The 16,681-nt window shown below is 65.3% G+C and overlaps 3 protein-coding genes across 3 annotated transcripts; 2 read left to right on the forward strand and 1 right to left on the reverse strand.

Annotated features, from left to right (window-relative positions):
• Positions 1 to 303: 303 nt before the first annotated feature.
• On the forward strand, positions 304 to 3,418 carry BXZ73DRAFT_90157 (alpha/beta-hydrolase; the record flags this gene model as incomplete). Its single annotated transcript, XM_048025531.1, has 13 exons — positions 304 to 354; positions 428 to 524; positions 588 to 674; positions 711 to 760; positions 822 to 977; positions 1,028 to 1,054; positions 1,081 to 1,102; positions 1,171 to 1,431; positions 1,486 to 1,610; positions 1,657 to 1,862; positions 2,005 to 2,281; positions 2,399 to 3,101; positions 3,132 to 3,418. 13 exons carry the CDS (start codon positions 304 to 306, stop codon positions 3,416 to 3,418), a joined length of 2,349 nt encoding a protein of 782 aa, XP_047877541.1.
• A 2,644-nt stretch (positions 3,419 to 6,062) lies between these two features.
• On the forward strand, positions 6,063 to 7,114 carry BXZ73DRAFT_90158 (uncharacterized protein; the record flags this gene model as incomplete). The annotated part of the gene is made up of 5 exons (XM_048025532.1): positions 6,063 to 6,417; positions 6,543 to 6,630; positions 6,729 to 6,816; positions 6,881 to 6,887; positions 6,951 to 7,114. The coding sequence occupies 5 exons, from the start codon at positions 6,063 to 6,065 to the stop codon at positions 7,112 to 7,114; spliced, it is 702 nt and encodes a 233-aa protein (XP_047877542.1).
• A 5,022-nt stretch (positions 7,115 to 12,136) lies between these two features.
• On the reverse strand, positions 12,137 to 12,994 carry BXZ73DRAFT_77765 (uncharacterized protein; the record flags this gene model as incomplete). Its single annotated transcript, XM_048022730.1, has 4 exons — positions 12,137 to 12,354; positions 12,453 to 12,555; positions 12,623 to 12,775; positions 12,950 to 12,994. The coding sequence occupies 4 exons, from the start codon at positions 12,992 to 12,994 to the stop codon at positions 12,137 to 12,139; spliced, it is 519 nt and encodes a 172-aa protein (XP_047877543.1).
• Positions 12,995 to 16,681: the final 3,687 nt, after the last annotated feature.

The raw sequence follows: 16,681 nt of genomic DNA on the forward strand, positions 1-16,681 counted from the left end.
AACCGCGTGGGGGCGCATCTATGCGGTCATCGCCGCGCTGGCAGTGCCGCCTTACTGCCAGTCGAGGCTCCGTGGACGGAGAGGTCATCGTCTGCTCTGCGCAAGCCTCAAACTCGCCACCCGACACGACAGCCTCCTGTGCGCGCGCAAGGTCCGAGATGACGCGAGTCCTCGGTCTGACCCCAAACGGGCAGCTGCCCTTTCCAGCTGATGTGGAGAATCACATGTCGGAGCCTGTTCTTCTGTCCCACTGCGACATGTCGCCGCCCTCCCTCCCTCCCTCTCTCCCCCCACCACCTGCTCATGATAGACCACATCCTAGGCCGTCCGAGCATCAGCTGGAAGAGAACTCAGGTGAGCTTCCGTCTCCCGTATCTATCGTTTCTCCGCAGCCTTCTGACAGTTTGCCGCGCCACCCCCGCCCCAGGTCCTTCTCGTAGTCGTCTTCTGGTTCTGGCGCATACTCCAGGGGGATAAGGATGGTCCCAGGCTCTTTTGGATACGGCGGTTCAATAGGTTTCTCAGTGCGTTCCCATCCGACCCTCGCGCGCAGTCTTCCAACACCGCATGCCGACCCCTCTCCGCAGAACGCTTCACTCCTTGGCAGCTTATTGTTGGCACGCTGACCAGTCTTTACGCAATTCGTAATATGGACAGGGTTCTTGGGTTAGCAGGTGAGCAATTCCTTTCACCGCCTCCGCTCCCCATAGCTTCTAATGCATCATCCGTACACGCAGCCCCGGAACCACTCGCGAACCTAGTCAGTGCCTTACACGCTCCCTTCTGTTGCGCAGTATTCCCTGAACCAAATCCATTCTTAGTACTCCCCGTCTTACTATCGCGCAACATGGATCTCTACAGGTCTCGATGTCGGCTTCGCCACCGCTCTGCCGATCAAACCTCGGTGGTTGCGGGACATCTGCTCCATCTTCTTCTCGTTCTACTACATAATCTACGCTAATGAAGCGGACGAAAAGGTCAGGGTCAAGCTTGCTCCTGCGCTGATTATCGACTCATCATTCCGCAGCTTCGCAAATTCCGTGCTGTGCCGACTGTGAGATGCTTCGCGCGACGTGGGAGAAGACAACGAACCCTTATGTTGGTGTCTGGCACTCATCTCTCGCGCGCCATCCACTAAAATGTTCTGCGCTTTACAGATACGATTGGTAGCCTATCACCCTCGTGTCAACGTACGTCGGCGGATGGTCTTCATCCGCCCCAAGGATTCGAGCCAGCGCCGCCCAATCACGGCATGGTTGTTCTTCGCCCCTCCGGCTGCGCAGCTTTGCCGTGCTACAGACCTCATCCTGGATTTCCCTGGCGGCGGATTTGTCTCCATGACTCCGGAACACCATGAAGAGCGCCTCCGGATGTGGGCTATCCGGACAGGAAAGCCCGTGCTTTCTGTTGAGTATGGGAAGGCGCCTGAATGTTCGTTGGGGTTCTCCCTTCACGTTTCGCTCGTCACTAACGCCAGCGATGTAGACCCTTACCCGTTCTGCATCGACGAGTGCTTCGATATTTATCGCGTTCTTGTTGAGACTACTGGGATGGTCATCGGCATGTCCGGACAGGCGCTCAATGTTATCCTCACCGGCGACTCTGCGTGCGTTCCGATCGCATCTCCGTCAGCGCTTAACTGACTTACTTGTACAGCGGCGCACATATGCTGTAACCGTCATGTTCAAGATCCTTGAAACGCAGATGAAGTTGCCGCATCCCCTCGCCCTCATGGTCAACTACGCCGCCCTGGATTTTAACTTCACATCTTGGATGTCCCCCAGAATCTGCGCGTCTTGCAGGCAGAACAGTCTTCTGGGCATTTATCCCTTCTCCCGGATCAGAAGGACCATCTCCGCCATGTCTCTCCGCTTTCCATGGTTGGCGACAGGAAGCTCCGACGGAAGAGCAGCCTGCGCGAGACATTCCGCCAATGGGCCGGATCTTCCCCAACGACGAAATCGATGCCTCCGCTGCGGCATCGCACACGATGACCGACGTCAGGGTGGTGTTCGACAAAGAGGACGAAGGTTCGACGGCCGACGTCGAAGATGAGCCGGGTGATGACGTTGATGACGAAGACAAGCCTCTCAAGTCGCGCATCCGCTTCAATCCTGAAGTAGACGCCCGGTCTGTAACGGAAAGCCCGTCGCCAATGAACGCCCAAGACAGCGCTGCGATCCCCTCTCCCACAATCGAAGCCCGAGCTCCCATAGGAACGAGGCTGACTATGACCAGTCGGACAGGCTACTTCCAGGATCGCATCATCCCTCCAAGCATGGTGAGTACCTCCCTGACATTCCGGGGAGGGTGACACAACGCTTCCAGATGCGTCACTGCCTCCCCACCGAAGAGATGCAGGGCGAAAACGGCTGATGCTTAATCACCCCATGGCTAGATGCGCGCAATGGCCATTCTATACATCGGCCCGCACCGCAATCCCGATTTCCAGTCTGATTATCAGCTCTCGCCCATCCTCGCACCGGACCACCTCCTCGCCCAATTTCCGCCTCTACTCATGTCCTGCGGCGAGAAGGACCCGTTTGTAGACGACACACTCATCTTCGCCGGGCGCGTGCGCGAAGCGAAGCGGGCGCGGCGCGCGGAACTCGAGCGCATCATCGCTGGCAAGAGCTCCCAATTCGGCGAGCAGCTCCGGATGAGCTCAAGCTTCCGAGAAGTCGGAGGCGGGTCCGACCTGCGCGCGCTGCGGCGCGAGCGCGACCGGCTGGCGTCCGAGACCGAGGAAGATTGGGTTCGGATGTGCCTCTTCTCCGAATGGAGCCACGGGTACCTGCAGATGCCCACGCTCATGCCCGAGGTCAAGGGCGTCATCGACAACCTCGCAGACTGGATGGACGACGTCTTCATCCGGCACGAGGCAAGGACGGCGCGGAAGGGAAGCCCCCAACAAGCGGCGGGCGGCGTCCAGCGGACGCGCGCGAGCCCGCCGCGCGCCAACGGAGACTCGTCCAGGACGTCGTCACATTCGACGTCGACCCCGGACGCGACGGATGGGTTCACGTCGGCGGCGACGTCGGAGACGGAGCTTGACACGGACGAGGTGCTCTCGTTCTCGCCCAGGCGCCGCTCGCCCCCAGGTTCGTTCGAGGCGCACCGGCGCGCGTCAGACTCCTCGTCGGGGACGCTACGACGACTGCCTGTCGACCCCGCGCGGCGGCCGTCGGAGTCGTCCAAGACACACACCCAGACGGCAGTCGCGGCGAGCGGGGCGCATGCGATTGCGCACGCCGACGCAAGCACGCCGCAGCCGCCGCAGATGGGCGGCTTCCTCGACGCGCTGAGCACAAAGCGGTCGACGAGCATGCCCGGCACCCAGGGCCGCGGCGGGCAGACGATCAGCGAGGTGGAGCTCATGCGCCGGCGCCGGCTGCTCGACGCGCACCTCGTCTCGTAGGATCCGGTCAGGTAGTTCCCAACCTTCGTCCTCTCGCCCCGGCCTGGCGCCCGGTACCTCGAGTTACAGCTCCTTCCTCTCTCCCCTGCCGTCACCGTCCATCCGTCCATGATCCATCCCTCCCGGCGTCCCGAATCCACGTTTGTCCTCCTTCCCGGCGTCGCGTTCCCATGCCGAACGCTACGCCGCGCGCTCGTGGCCTTACCCGCCGTCCCACCGGGGAGGTAGGGGCTGTCCCGGCGTACCCGAGAAGCGCGAGGCCCCTCGAGCGCGCTGTCGCGCGTCGGGCGCCCGACATGAGAGGAAGGATGGGGTGGCCCCGGAGTCCGGGAGTCCACATCCGCGTACGGCGACCACCTCCCCCCGGCCGCGTTCGCACCACGGCACGAGACGCGAGCGGGCGGAGACGGCTTACGGCTTGGAATTTGGTATTGCTCGGACGGGCGTCGGAAGGGAGGATTGGATATGGGCGTGGGCACCGGGGGAAGTTTTGTTGATCACGCCAGCAGACGAATTCGAAGGGGGGCACCGTGTGTGTGCGGGGCGGAGTCATGATCATGTATTGTATCTATACGATATCTATAGCCACAGCGCGATCCGCTCGGTGTGCGCGCCCGGTGCGGGTGCGGCGCAGATCGGCGGGGATGGAGGCTGTGGGCGGTGGAGGGGCAAGAGGAGGATGGACGTGGGCGCGAATCACGCGCGGTCGGAGGACGAAGGGGAATGTTGGGTGTGAGCGCACCGGCATGTACAGGGGTTGAGACCGAACTCTTCGGAGGTGAGTCCGTCTCGGCGACCGACGAGGTTGGTTCGAGCCGGACACGTCAGCCCGCCTGCGATCTGCGCTGAAAGTTCTGGCGGTCGGTGACGCGCGAGAGAGCGTGGCCCGAAATGGGAGGGAAGACGGAGGGAGAGATTTAAAAGAGAGGACGTCACCGGGCACTCGATCGGACGCGCGAGCGACGCGGACGCCCTGTGGCTGATCCGTCCGCCCGTGGGTGCGCTGCCAGCATACGGCGCGCGCGCGGCCTGCCCAGCTGCGCCTGCACAACGGTGGACGCGTGCGCCGGCCGCGGGGAGCCTGGGCATGCCTGTGCGAAGGGGCGATCGGGATCGGCGTGGGCAGCGTTGAACATTTGGACTTGGACGTGGACGTTGGACTTGCAATCTATGGCCGGGCGGGGCTGGGATGTTCCATGCGAGTCGTCTACGCCGACACATAGCGACGTTCGTCTACGGGAGGCGCCGGGGTCGTGTGCAGTGGCGCCCGCTCTGCCCATTCGACACGTCTCGCTGATCGTGACGCGGGGCGTGCACGGACGACGTGGACTAGAGTACGCGCATCGAAGACGTATTCCTGCCATCGACTGGATCGGCGGTCAGTCGGCTTCAATCGGCGGAACGAGCGAGGACGTGCGGGGTTGGGGGCTGGCAGAGGGGGACGCGCTTCGACCGATCCAGAGACGCGGATTAGTGAGTGCAGCTAGCGCGATGCCGTGCCCGAAATAGGAACCGGTTCGGGGAGCCGGGCCCCGTGGATGTGTGCACTTACGACTCGCTGATGAAGCTTTGAAGGGACGAGGGTTCACGAGAGTCGTCAAGGGGAGACGGGGCAGACGGGAACACGGCAGCTGCAATCTGCTTGGGCGACTGCCGTGCAAGAAAGCTGTGCTGCTTTGTGGGTAGCGCGCGAGCAGAGCGGTGCGGTAGTCTACTCGGGAAGCAGCCAAGGGCACAAGGACACCCGATCGTGTGGATCTGCGCGCGCCCTCGGGGGAGCCAGGTGTGGCACATCGTGAAAAAACCGGGCGACGATCAAGCGCGACGCCGGGGTGCTTGCGGAGGGTATCTGTGGAGGCGCGGAGGCAGAGAGTGAAATCGAGCCGGGCGCGGTCTCACGGGAGAGGCTCGTGGGCAGGCGGCAAGGGGGGGAGCGGGAGTCGGGGAGGCGCGCAGGGGGGACCCCGGGGAGTGCGAGGGGGGCCAAATGACGCGAAACAGAGTCTGTCGTGGCGGTACGGTGAGATCAAGGTGGGATCGAGATCGGGCCATGACACATCTGCGCTTGGGCAAGTGTCTCCTGTCGGGTTATGTTTCTATAAAGGCTCCCATTTTTTCCCTTTTCCCTGCTTGCCCGCCCTCGCGTCTGCGTCCCCGACGTCCTCCGCCTCCTCCGCCCCCTCCCCGCCCCGTCCTCCCCATCAGGTCAGCCGCCCAGTCCGCATCCGTCCCACGCCCATCTCAATCTCCCCTGCTCTCCTGCCCGCCATCAGCCCCCCGATTATAAGGTCATGCAAGTAGACGCCTCCTACCGTCTGCCCCCCATGCCATCCTCCACGCCCCCTTCCGCGCCCTCCATCCTTATCAGTATGCCCCCGCGGAATACAACCCCCTCATGCCCTCCCCCGACCACCCCCCAAACGCGCCTCACCACTCCCATCCCCACCCCGATCAAGCCGCCGACCCTCACGATCGCTCTCCGCACGGCAGCTACTACTCCAACCAGCCCCCGACATCCGGCCAGCCTTCTACAAGCCGCTCGGGCTACCACAACCCGCCCAGTCCCCAGTTCCGCACACACGCCGTCAACTGGGGCGTGCCCCCGGGTGGCCTCCCGCCTCCATCCTCACTCGTCGGTTCGTCGATGCAGCACGCCCAGTTCTCCCCCTCTCCGCCTTCGTCTGCCCGGCGCCCCGGAGACGACTCGCAGCGCGCGCCGCAGGCGGCCTTGCTCTACGCCCAGGCGCAGCAACTGCCCTCGATCACGCCCGCGACCGCGCCCGCCACTCGCGGGCGGTCATCCTCGCTGATCGCGAGCTCGGCGTTCGCGGGCGGAGGCTCGGTGCCCCGCCTGCCCCCGATCATGCAGGTGGAGAAGCAGCAGGTGACGACGAGCGCGACGCAGGCGGCGAGCGCGAGCCGGCGGCGCAACGAGGCGAACTTTGTGTGCCCCGTTCCCGGCTGCGGCAGCACTTTCACGAGACGGTTCAACCTGAGAGGTGCGTCCGTTTTGCCGCATTCGCGCCTCGGCGGGCGCGGGCAGGCGTTCTTTGGCTCATTCCTGGCCTGCTTCTGCTCCGCGTCGCCATCTCCGCGCCCGCGCTCTTCGTCTCCGGTCACGCAGGCCACCTCCGTTCGCATACCGCGGAACGGCCGTTCCTGTGCGAGTGGCCGGGGTGCAACAAGGGCTTCGCGCGCCAACACGACTGCAAGTGAGTGCCGCGCCACTGGGGAAAAAGAGCACCGCTCTCATCGCTGATCGCTCCCCCTCCGCTTCCTCTCCGCACGCGCGCCTGTGGATAAACGCCAGGCGCCACCAAGCGCTGCACACGTCCAGGTCGCAGTCGAACGTCTGCCAGGGATGTGGGAAGACGTTCAGCCGGCTGGACGCCCTGAACGTGAGTCTACCTCGATCCGCCCAGTCGCTCGCCCGCTGATCCCAGTCGCGCCCCCTTCCCACAGCGTCACCGTACGTTCGCACCCCCGATCGGGCTTTGTCTCGATGGATTTCCGCTGACTCGACTGCTCGCAGTGCGCTCCGACGGAGGGGCCGAGTGCCGCCACGCGACGGAGGCGGCGAACATCGCGAACCGGATGAGCCCGCAAGAGGAGGAGTGGGAGAATGGGAGCAATTCGACCGAACGCTCGACGGACCGGCCCTCGCGCCGGTCGCCGACGCGCACCTCGACGAGGTGATGCTTCCCTGCCATTCCGCCTCGACACCGGCCGCCCGCGTCTGCCACTGCTCGATGGCGTGCTCCCGCCGCACAAAGACCCCGCGCCCCGCCGCCGTGCCCCTCTGTCGGAAAAGGGGGATGGCCACAGACTAGACGACGACAAGGGGTGACGGCGGGTGGAGATGTGGCGGCCAGGCGCGGGTCTCACTCTCGGTGCGGTCTCGGTTCGGGGGGGATCTGTCGTGCGATGGCGCGCGCGCTGTCTTCCATGTTATCTTGTGCCGTCTGTCCCTCTCCTCCTTCTCTCCTCTCTCGCCCCCGCCGCGCACCCGTGCCCCAGTCCGTCCACCGTCCCGTCCGCAGCATGTCCTGTCTGATACCCGGCCGCCCGGGTCTGCTCTGCTCTCGCTCGCCTGATCGCAACCAGCTCCGTCCGTCGTCCACCCATCATGTACATGTACCGCCGCAGCACGCATCCGTACCTAAATTAATAGTCTAATGCTCCTCGTCGCTTTCCACCCGTGGCGTCCGCCCGTCGCACCCCCGCGATCGAGCACCCGACGTCCGTCGTTCGCCCGGACTGCCACCGCGCGTGCCTTCCGGATGTACTCTTTGGTGCGCGCGCGGGCGGCTTCCCTCGCCAGAAGCCCGCGTCCGAAGCTGCGCACCGCGATGGACTTGGCCCCTGGGATTCGTTCTGTCGCGTTACGGTTCGTGGGGGAGCGAAGGACGATAGTGCGCAACGGCTTCTCTCGCCCAGGCCCTGGGTGCGCGGCGGCTGTGCCGACCGGCCGGGGCGCGCGCGTCCGCAAGTACTCTCGGCGTCGCATCCCGAGCTCGCGTTCTCGTGCGCGAGCTCAGAGTGGGCCCGGAGCTGACGAGAGCGGGCTTTGACGGCGGTTGGGGGCGGGGCGGGGGCGGGGCCGCGTGCGAGCTCATCAGCGTGCGCAGGCCGCGGGGGACGACGCACCTGGCTGCTATAGCTGCTGGGATTCCGATTCGCACTCGGATCTGGACCCGGATGGGGTTGGAGACGTCCGCGCGCGCGGCGTGACTCGGAGCCAAGTACGCACGCCGTGCGCGGGGCGTGCGTGTGGCTCGGTAACCGGTTCCTAGTGCGCTCCTCCTCGCTTCCCGCGTACGCGCGATGGAGCGCGCGCGCGGCCGGGGATATGTATAATACGCGGCGGTGGTTCCGTGGATAGAACCCCGGTCGCCCGACGTTTTGGCCACTGCAGCACCCAACAGCCCGCGGCGGCGCGTCGGGCCCGCGTATGGGACGTGTCTCGCGAGTCGGTGAGCACGGATGGCAGGCCGAGGATCTGCGTTTCGGCGGGCGTCGCCCGCCGACGTCGGCCACACGCCGACCGCCGCCCGCGCCCGGGACGCCAATCCGCGTTCGACATTTCGGAAATTTCATCCTGGGTGTTCCTGCTGGCGGCGAACGCCCGCGCGCGCCGGTCTGTCGCCGCGCGGGGCGGGCCAAGGCCGCCGCGTCGGGCGAGCGAACGAGCGCACCGGAGTCTGTCTGGCAGGTGGGGACACACGCGCGCGCGGGGTGCCAGCAGCGTGTGCGTGGTTCGAGCCGGGGCGAGTCGCACTTGTACAGCAAACGCAGGCCAGTAGATCGTGCTCGTCGGAGCACAGCACTCGTCGGATGGCGGTGTCGCGCGTGCGGGGCGCCGGGCGCTGCGCGTGGGCCGGGCGGAGCTGTGCTGCGTGCAGTGGGTCGCATGACGCGTGCGGGGCCTGGGCTGCTCAGCTGGCTGCTGCCGCCACCGCCAGCGGTCGGGCGCCGCGCGTCGGTCTGCCGCTCCACTCGCCGCTCGACGTCCCGCGTGGACAGCGCCCGTCCACGGGCAGGCACGGCTCGGGCTCCACAATCGAGCCCGAGATGACGAGATCGAAGGCCGGGCGCGGGCGCTCCTGCAGGGTCAGCTTTCCATCCTTCCTCCCCGCTCCTCAATCCGGCGTCCGAGCCCCCGGTCGTTTCCTCGTTGCCGCCCCACGCGGCGGCGACCCGGTGGGCCGTCCCCGACAGCATCCGTCCATATGAAGTGGACACCAACTTCGAGCCGCATCAAACCAACGATCGTCAACCGCGTTGGTTAGAAGTCCCTCTCGCACCTGCGACACGACGGCGGCGACGTCGGTTATTAAGCATCGACGACGGGATGGTGCGGGGTGCGTGCCAGCACAGCTCGTCGATTTAGCCTTTCCTTACTTACCTCGATGGGCGTCAGAGACACCACGCATTGCCCTCCGTGCGGGGTCGCAAAAAGACACCGGAACCGCCACAGGCTCAAGCGAGGGACGCGGACGACTAGTCTGAAATCCCAGCGGCTCTGAAGTCTTCAAAGCCCTCGCACCCGACGCACTCGGCGAGTCCACCACGTGCAAGACATGGCGGCGGCGGCGGCGGGTCAGTGGCAACAAGGACACACACGTCGCTGCGGCCGCCGCTGGCCGAGCAGGCTTCCAATCTGCGTCCGCGCGCATGCAGCGGTCATGGTTTCGTACGGAGAGGCTCGCAGGCAGCCAAGCCACGTACGCCCGGCTGCGCTTCGACGGTCGGATGCCAGTTTTTTGCCCCATGCTCGACACGCAGTGTGGACGAGCACGGGGTGGAGGAAGGCGGGCTCGGAGTCTGGCACGCCACTGCGTGCATCGGCACGGCGGCACGCTGCACGCGTCCTCGAACGGGCCCAGCACGGTGCGGCGGCGGACGGTTCGGGGACCCAGGAAACCCCGGTCGGTCGGGAATCCATTTCTCTCTTTCTCAGACACTCAGTGCCACGCTCGCTCAGAAGGCCGTCCTTCCAAACCTGCCGCGGACACGCCGCCCTGCCTCCGTTCCTTTCACGCCTCAAACTTCGAGCTTGTCGCCAGGCGTCCTCCTCCCGGAACAAGGCCCACCCTGCCACGCTGGGCGGCCACCTGGCCGCCAGCAACGACGCCCTCGGTGCCCACCCGCTCGCCACCACCTGCGGGCGCGGCCGTTCCCAGCGCGACGCCACGACGCCTACACACTCTGTGAACGCGAGCTCGAAGCGGTGTGCGGGCTCGAGCGCCCCCGATAACATGCCGCCGATGCGCCCGCCCACTGCCGCACCCACGAGCCCCCGCACGACACGCCCGCACGCCGCTTGCGGTGGAAGCGGGGGCGTGAGTGCGTCGGACGCTCGAGACGGTGCCACGCTCGGTCCCCCCCTCCTTCCGTCCGAGGCTCGTCTCTCGTGCAGACGGTCCACGCCCACGCAATCGCAGATGCTTGTCTGCCGCGCCGAGCCCCCCGAGCCACGAGCCACGAGCCCCGAGCCCCGACCCCGCGTTTCCACCGCCACGGCGCGCAGCCCACTGCGCCCGGGCCCACCTCGAACGCCCACACATCGGACGGCGATGGCCGCGCGGCGAACTTCAATTTGGCCCCGCCCGATTTCGACTGCCCGGCGCTAGTACTGCCCTCGGGCGCGCCAACTTCGTCCTCCCCTTCCTCCGACACGCTGTGCCCTCTCTCGGGCGCGGCGGCGACAGGCGTCGCGCGCTCTCGACGTGCGCGCGTGTGGGCGGGTGGACGCAGAACCTTAGGGTCTGACCGCGGCCTCGGCTTCGGACGGGCATCCCCCGCGGGCGCGGCTTCGTCGACGCGACAGGCGCGCGCAGCGAAGTGTGGATCCGCGGAGGGGGGTGGACAGACCGGCGGGGGTGGGCGGACGGACGTACAGGAAGAACGGTAGTGCGCGGGCGTCGCACGTCGTCGCCCTTCCTCTGGGCGTTCTGCGGGGGACGTTCGGGAGCGGGCGTCGCGCCTGGGGGGTGGGGTGCACGCATCTCGGGGGGTGTCCCGGCGCACCGCGAGTCCGTGCGATGCCGCGCGCGGACGCTGCTGCGAGCCCACGGTCGGAGCGAGCGCGAAGGCTGATGACATCGATGACCGCTGAGTCCGGGTTTTGGGGTGCAGTCGACGGATGGATGACGGTCGTAGCTGAACGCAGCTGAAGATATCGTGACCTGCTGATCATGCATCATGACGGCCCGACACGAACGTCGCCGTGGCTCCGTCGACGGAGTGCGCGAGTCGCTCGCGTCCCTGACAGCATCGACGCTGGCCCACCGAGCGTACGGGCAGCGTCGGGTAGCACACACTCCGCGAAGTCGTCGCGCCCGGTCTCTCGACGGCCTCTCTTGGGAACGCCGGGCTTCGACGTCCCGGTTCCCTGGCGCAGGACGCGCACACCGTCGCCGTGCATCTGGGCCGCAGCACACGACTCTCGCACGGCAGATCGAACTCTCGCCGTCGCCTCTCGTCCCTGCGTGTTTCCATGCACCGGCGCCCAGCAGCGCCCAGCGGGCCCGGAGTCGCTGGCTTCCAGCGGCGCCGGACGCGCTGGTCGACGGCGCCGCAGTCTCCCAGACGTGACGCGGTGGGCAGGGTGGTGTGCGGACGGCCTAGCGCGGCGCCAGCACGCTTTTCCCGCGGCAGTGCGTTCTCGCGCGCAGGCAGCGGGTGGGGATCCCTCGCTCTCGATCGCTGCTGCTAGGACCCCCGACATCTCACCTAAATGCCTGAGCCGAATCCGGACATTGATGGCGATTTCGCGGGCTCGATGCCTGTAGGCGCTTAGGCCTTGTCGGACATTTTCCAGGGTATCGACCGGCCGATGCCTGAGCCATCATCCGACCATTAGGGCGGGGGCTCCTCAAATGCCTGATCCTCAACGGACGGTCGGGCGGCTTTGGGCGGTCCCCGGAGGGCAGTTGGAGTGGGCGACTGACTGCGCGACCAATGGCAGCCACCTTATGTGAGTCGCCGGTGCGCGCGTAAGAACGCTGCATCGACTGAACTGTTTATAATGATATTCTACTGCCCGCAAGTAAATACAGAAAGCGAGCTGAACTCAGACTCCGCCAGAGGCAGCATACTTCTTCAAGACCTAATACAGTTTAATCTCCCCACAGTGTGCTTCCGGGAATCGACGGGCCGTCCGTTTGACCGCGCGCCAGGTGCAGATGCCACAGATTTCGTTTGGTCCACCCTGGCTCAGATCCGGGGCGAGAACGAGAACGCGAGGGCACGGACGACGGCTCGAAAGTTGGCCGAGGACCCAGAAAGCGCGGGTAGATCGAGAGGACGATTAGGGATCGCCACGGGCGCAGGTGACCCGGGCAGGTCGGCGGGCAAGGGTCTCTCGATGCGTACAGGTGCCATGGGCCATGCTCTCCCAACCCTCTCACCCGCATGCTGGACTATCGAGTAACCTAACCGTCAAGACCTGTGCATTCAATGTGATGACGTGCGCGCCCTAAGGGCCATCAACGAAGACCTCCCAGAACCCGCGTCCCCCCAACGCCCTCACCTGCCTCCTCGCCCTCCCCGCTCGAGACCTTCCACAGCCCCCACAGCATCCTGCGGTCCGTCAGGTCGTCGGTCCGACAGATGTCGAGCACGCCCTCCGGGTCCTGGGCACGCGCGCCATCTGCATCATCACTCGCCGCCGCGCACGCCGCACGCGCTCGCGACACACACCCGCGCGGAGGCGTTGTAGTCGTCCGCGGCGATCGGCGTGTGCAGGTGTGCATGAAGCGCGGTCATGAGCGCGGCGAGGGCGAGCGTCGGCGAGGGCGAGGGCGAGGGCGAGGGCGAGGGCGAGGGGTCAACGTAGAGGAACCATGGGAGGTCCTGTAAAGAGGCGAGAGGAGAAGTGCGTGGGGGGAGGACGAGGGCGCTTAGGCTACAGTAGCCACTGCGAGTCTATGCCCCTATGTTCTCGTCAATGATCTCCTGTATTCACAAGTTGCTACAACTCTTAAATGTCTCTCCTCGTGCTCTGAGAAGCCCCGAGGTCTCCTGGACAAAAAAATCGCCTTCCAGAGGCCTGTTCGAGCGGAATCCGGACATTTTGAGGCCCTCCGGAGGCCTGTTCCGAAAATCCGACTAAATCAGCCTCTGGACGGCCGAGGCCTGCGGCCGTCCGACCAAAACGGGGTCGCCGGGAGGCCTGATCCCCAAGGACATTTTTGGCGCTTTTTCGAAAATTGGGATCAGGCATCTGAGGGAGATGTCGGGGGTCCTCTGCTGCTGCGCCATATTTCGTCCGGCGGAGCGTGGGGCGTGGTGAAGGCCCGACCCCGGACAGCGGCGGCAGCTGCGCCCGACCCCTTCGAGAAAAGCTCTCGTCCCCCCTCCCTGGACGTCTGGACTCTGGACATTGCGCTCTCCCGCCCGGCCACCGTGCCTGCCAGGAGCGTATTCTCGGAGCCAGTATTGGATTATATCGCCGGAAGTCCGGGCTCCGATTTGACATTTGTATGCTACCATTTTCGCCGCTCGCGCAACGCGTGGCGTCATGCCGGGCGCGTCCGAACGTGTCGAGCACAGCTCACCACGCACTTAGCTAGATGTTCAGCGAAGGATTCAGATCTGCGATCGAACTCGCGCGGGGGCGCTGGCTGACGCGGACGATTCGTCTGCGGCGATTTGCAATCTGCGTGTCGCAGCTCGTCTGTCGCTTGGAGATCTGTTAGATTGTGCGATCGCTTTTACGCCCAAGGCCGCGGCGTAAGCGGATATGACGCGGCGCACCCTCTTCTTCGCGCACCGCAGAAAACCGCGGCCGGTCGCTAAGAGCGGCGTTCACTGGTCGGCGTGGCCGAACGCCACCCTGGGCGGGATCCTGAGGTCGCCGTGCGAAGCCGTCGCGTGCGAGTGGAACGGAAGAGGCTCGCGCGTGCGCGCGCGGTGGTCACAGAAAGAGAGGGGCGGAAGGAAGCAGGGGAGCTTCCTCCGGAATGCGACGGGCGGACCATCGAAACCACAGGACGGTTCGAGCGACCGCACATACGAAAATACCCGCACGACGAGGCGGACGATCGGACGTGCATGATCGGCGGCTCGCGTTCCAGAAACACGGAATCAGGAATCAGGAATCCTGGACGCAGTCTCCGCGAGCGCGACGCCCCCGGATCCCCCGGTCGACGCCCCGTCGTGCGTGCGCCCGCACGTTTTGCTCCAGGAACAGTAAGTAGGCGTGCCATGGGCGGGCAGTGGTAGACCGCGCCGCGCGCGCGCCGTCAAACCACGCCGCCCGCGGACGTTCCTGCACCACCTCGGGTCTGCGGCATCGTCGGGCGGCGGGCGGTGTTGTGGCCTTACTTGCACACAATCGGCCGCGGCGGGGCTGCCACCGCCGGCACTCGTCGACTGGCTGGCCTTGCTTGGCACGATCGAGCGCAGCGTTCGGACCCTGCTCCCGCGAGCACGGTCGTCCGGGCGCACGGGGAGGGTTGGGGATGGTTGGTTCGAGTTGTTCGCTCAGGCTTGTGGGCGCGGCCAGCGCGCGGAACTTGGCTCGAACGACGGTCAAGTCATCGCGCGCTTGGCCGGCCCGGGACGGCGAGCATGCGCGATCCAGATCGACTCGCCCAGTCCCGCTCGGAATCCAGTCAATCGCAAATAGTACACTTGCGTGTGGTCGGGCTTGATCCGGGAACACGTCCCGGATGCGAGTGGTTCGCTGATCAAATGTGTGGTCTGCGTTCGCTCGGCGCGACGGCGCATCAGCGAGAGGGACCTGCTCACCCGCTCCGGGTCTGAGACCCCAGACGAAACGAGCAGAGAACGACACCCAGGAGAGCTTCCTAGTTGCGTGGTGGGAACCTTGTGGCAAGCCGGCAGTGAGGGGAAACGATGGCCGAGGGGCGCTCTGGTCACTGTAGCGCCCCACGTGTTCGGTCTTGGTCTGCGGGAGGGAAAAGCGGAGCGCCCGTCCGGGAAGGTCGGGCCCGATGCTGGGCAGAACGCGAGTGTGAGTCGCGATCCCTCCCGGTCCTTCCCACCCCCGCTCGATTGCAACCAATCGATCCGCTTCCCACGGATACGCTCCCGCCCGCGCGAGGGATGCCGCGACTAACCCAACGCGAACACCAACAGTCGCGGAAACCGAGCCGCGGCTCACCCAAACAGTGAGCGTGACAGTATGAATTACAGTTTTTTGGCCTTAGTCCACTTTTTCATGGAGTCTGCCGCTGTTAGTACCCTCGCCGAGTTCGACGCCTGGGACAGGAATAGTGGTACAATGCACTCGAGAGTCGATACTACGCCAATACTTGAGGAAAGCGCGCGACTGCCAGCTGCCCAGCGCCGCCACAATGTCCGGATTTGTCCCCCTCATGAGCCACTCCGTCGTGCCGCCGATCCGGAAGCAGTGCCCGGTCAGAGGCGGGAGGCCCTCGTCTCTCCAAGCGGCTTGGCATCTCGCTAAGAACCAGTCGCGCGTCATTGGTGCCCAGGTCCCCCCGGGGGTCTCAAACGCGAAGAGTGGGGCGTCCGTCGGCACTGCGCTGTTGAGGTGGAGGTGGTGCGTGAGCGCCTTCACTGGTGATGGCTCTACATCAGTCTCCCGAAGGATGACGTCCGCCCCTTGCCGCTTGGTTGACTTCGTCCACGGAATGTGGAAAGACGCGAAGGCGCCACCTGTCGTGGCTGTGCCTCGCTTGACTGCCACCCCGCGCGCGACGTGCCTGTCCGCGCGGAATGCTCCCGCTGACGGAATGGTCAGCTCTCCTAGCCTGTGTGTGTGTGTTAGCCCGCGATCTTCGCGCGTCGTCTGCGCTTACCGTCTGCACCCCCAGAACGCGCAGCTCGCCACTGCCAGGACCGCGGCGTCGAACGTGTCAGTCAGGTCCAGCCGCCGGAGCAGCGCTTGCATGTGCGCGACGGTAACCGGTGGCCGCGGGTCCTTTCCCCGGGGCGCGCATTTTGTTGCCCCCTCGCATACTGCCTTCAACAGCCGCATGTCGGTGTATTTCCAGGTCGCGCCGTTCATGGTGTGCCAGTACCCGATCCCCGCAACCCAGTTGTCGATGGTAGACCGGGACTTCTGACCCGCGTGACTCGCGACGAAACAGGCCATCAAGATGTCTGATGCTGGGAAACGCGCGTCTTCGGCTATCTCGCGGTCGTCGCAGTATTGATGGTACCTCAGCAGGCCGGCTCCGTAGCATTTCCGTGTCGCGGGCTCCAGTCGATTCAACACTAGCATGAATACTTTTTCGATGTCTTTCTGCGGTACAATCCCCAATAGGTTCTGCCGCGAAGCTATCGCGTTCGGTGCGGTCCACAAGGCTAATCGGTCATCTGCTCGTACGAAAGGTCGGTAGGGGGATGGTCTTAGTTCGTTTTCGGCTCTCGGTTTTCTCGGAGTTCGCCCGGTCTGGGCTCGCGGTGAGGGGGCGTGCGCGCTGGTTCCGACGCCACGCGTGTCCGCGTCCCTCCCCTTGCCGGGCGCGCCCGCACGCGCGGGCGCGTTTTTGACTCGCGCCGTCTTAGGCATGTGGCACGAGGAAGAGCGCCAACTCGGGCGGGAGCGCGAAGCTCGGTTTGAAGGTCGGGTTGCCGGTCCAGGCGCCGCGAGACACCGGATCTGCGAGGTTGATTTTCGTGTCCACGTACTCCAGCCGGAGCGTCACGTTCCTGGCCATGCAGACCGCTTCGATCCTCTGGATCACTAGATTCACCTGAAAGTTCCTGCTCTTGCCGTTCTCGATGGCGCCGATGACCCCTTGATTGTCGCTCCGGATCCACGCG

The sequence above is a fragment of the Epithele typhae genome, assembly GCF_022376455.1.
Source record: "Epithele typhae strain CBS 203.58 chromosome Unknown BXZ73scaffold_26, whole genome shotgun sequence".
Classification (NCBI taxonomy): Eukaryota; Fungi; Basidiomycota; class Agaricomycetes; order Polyporales; family Epitheliaceae; genus Epithele; species Epithele typhae.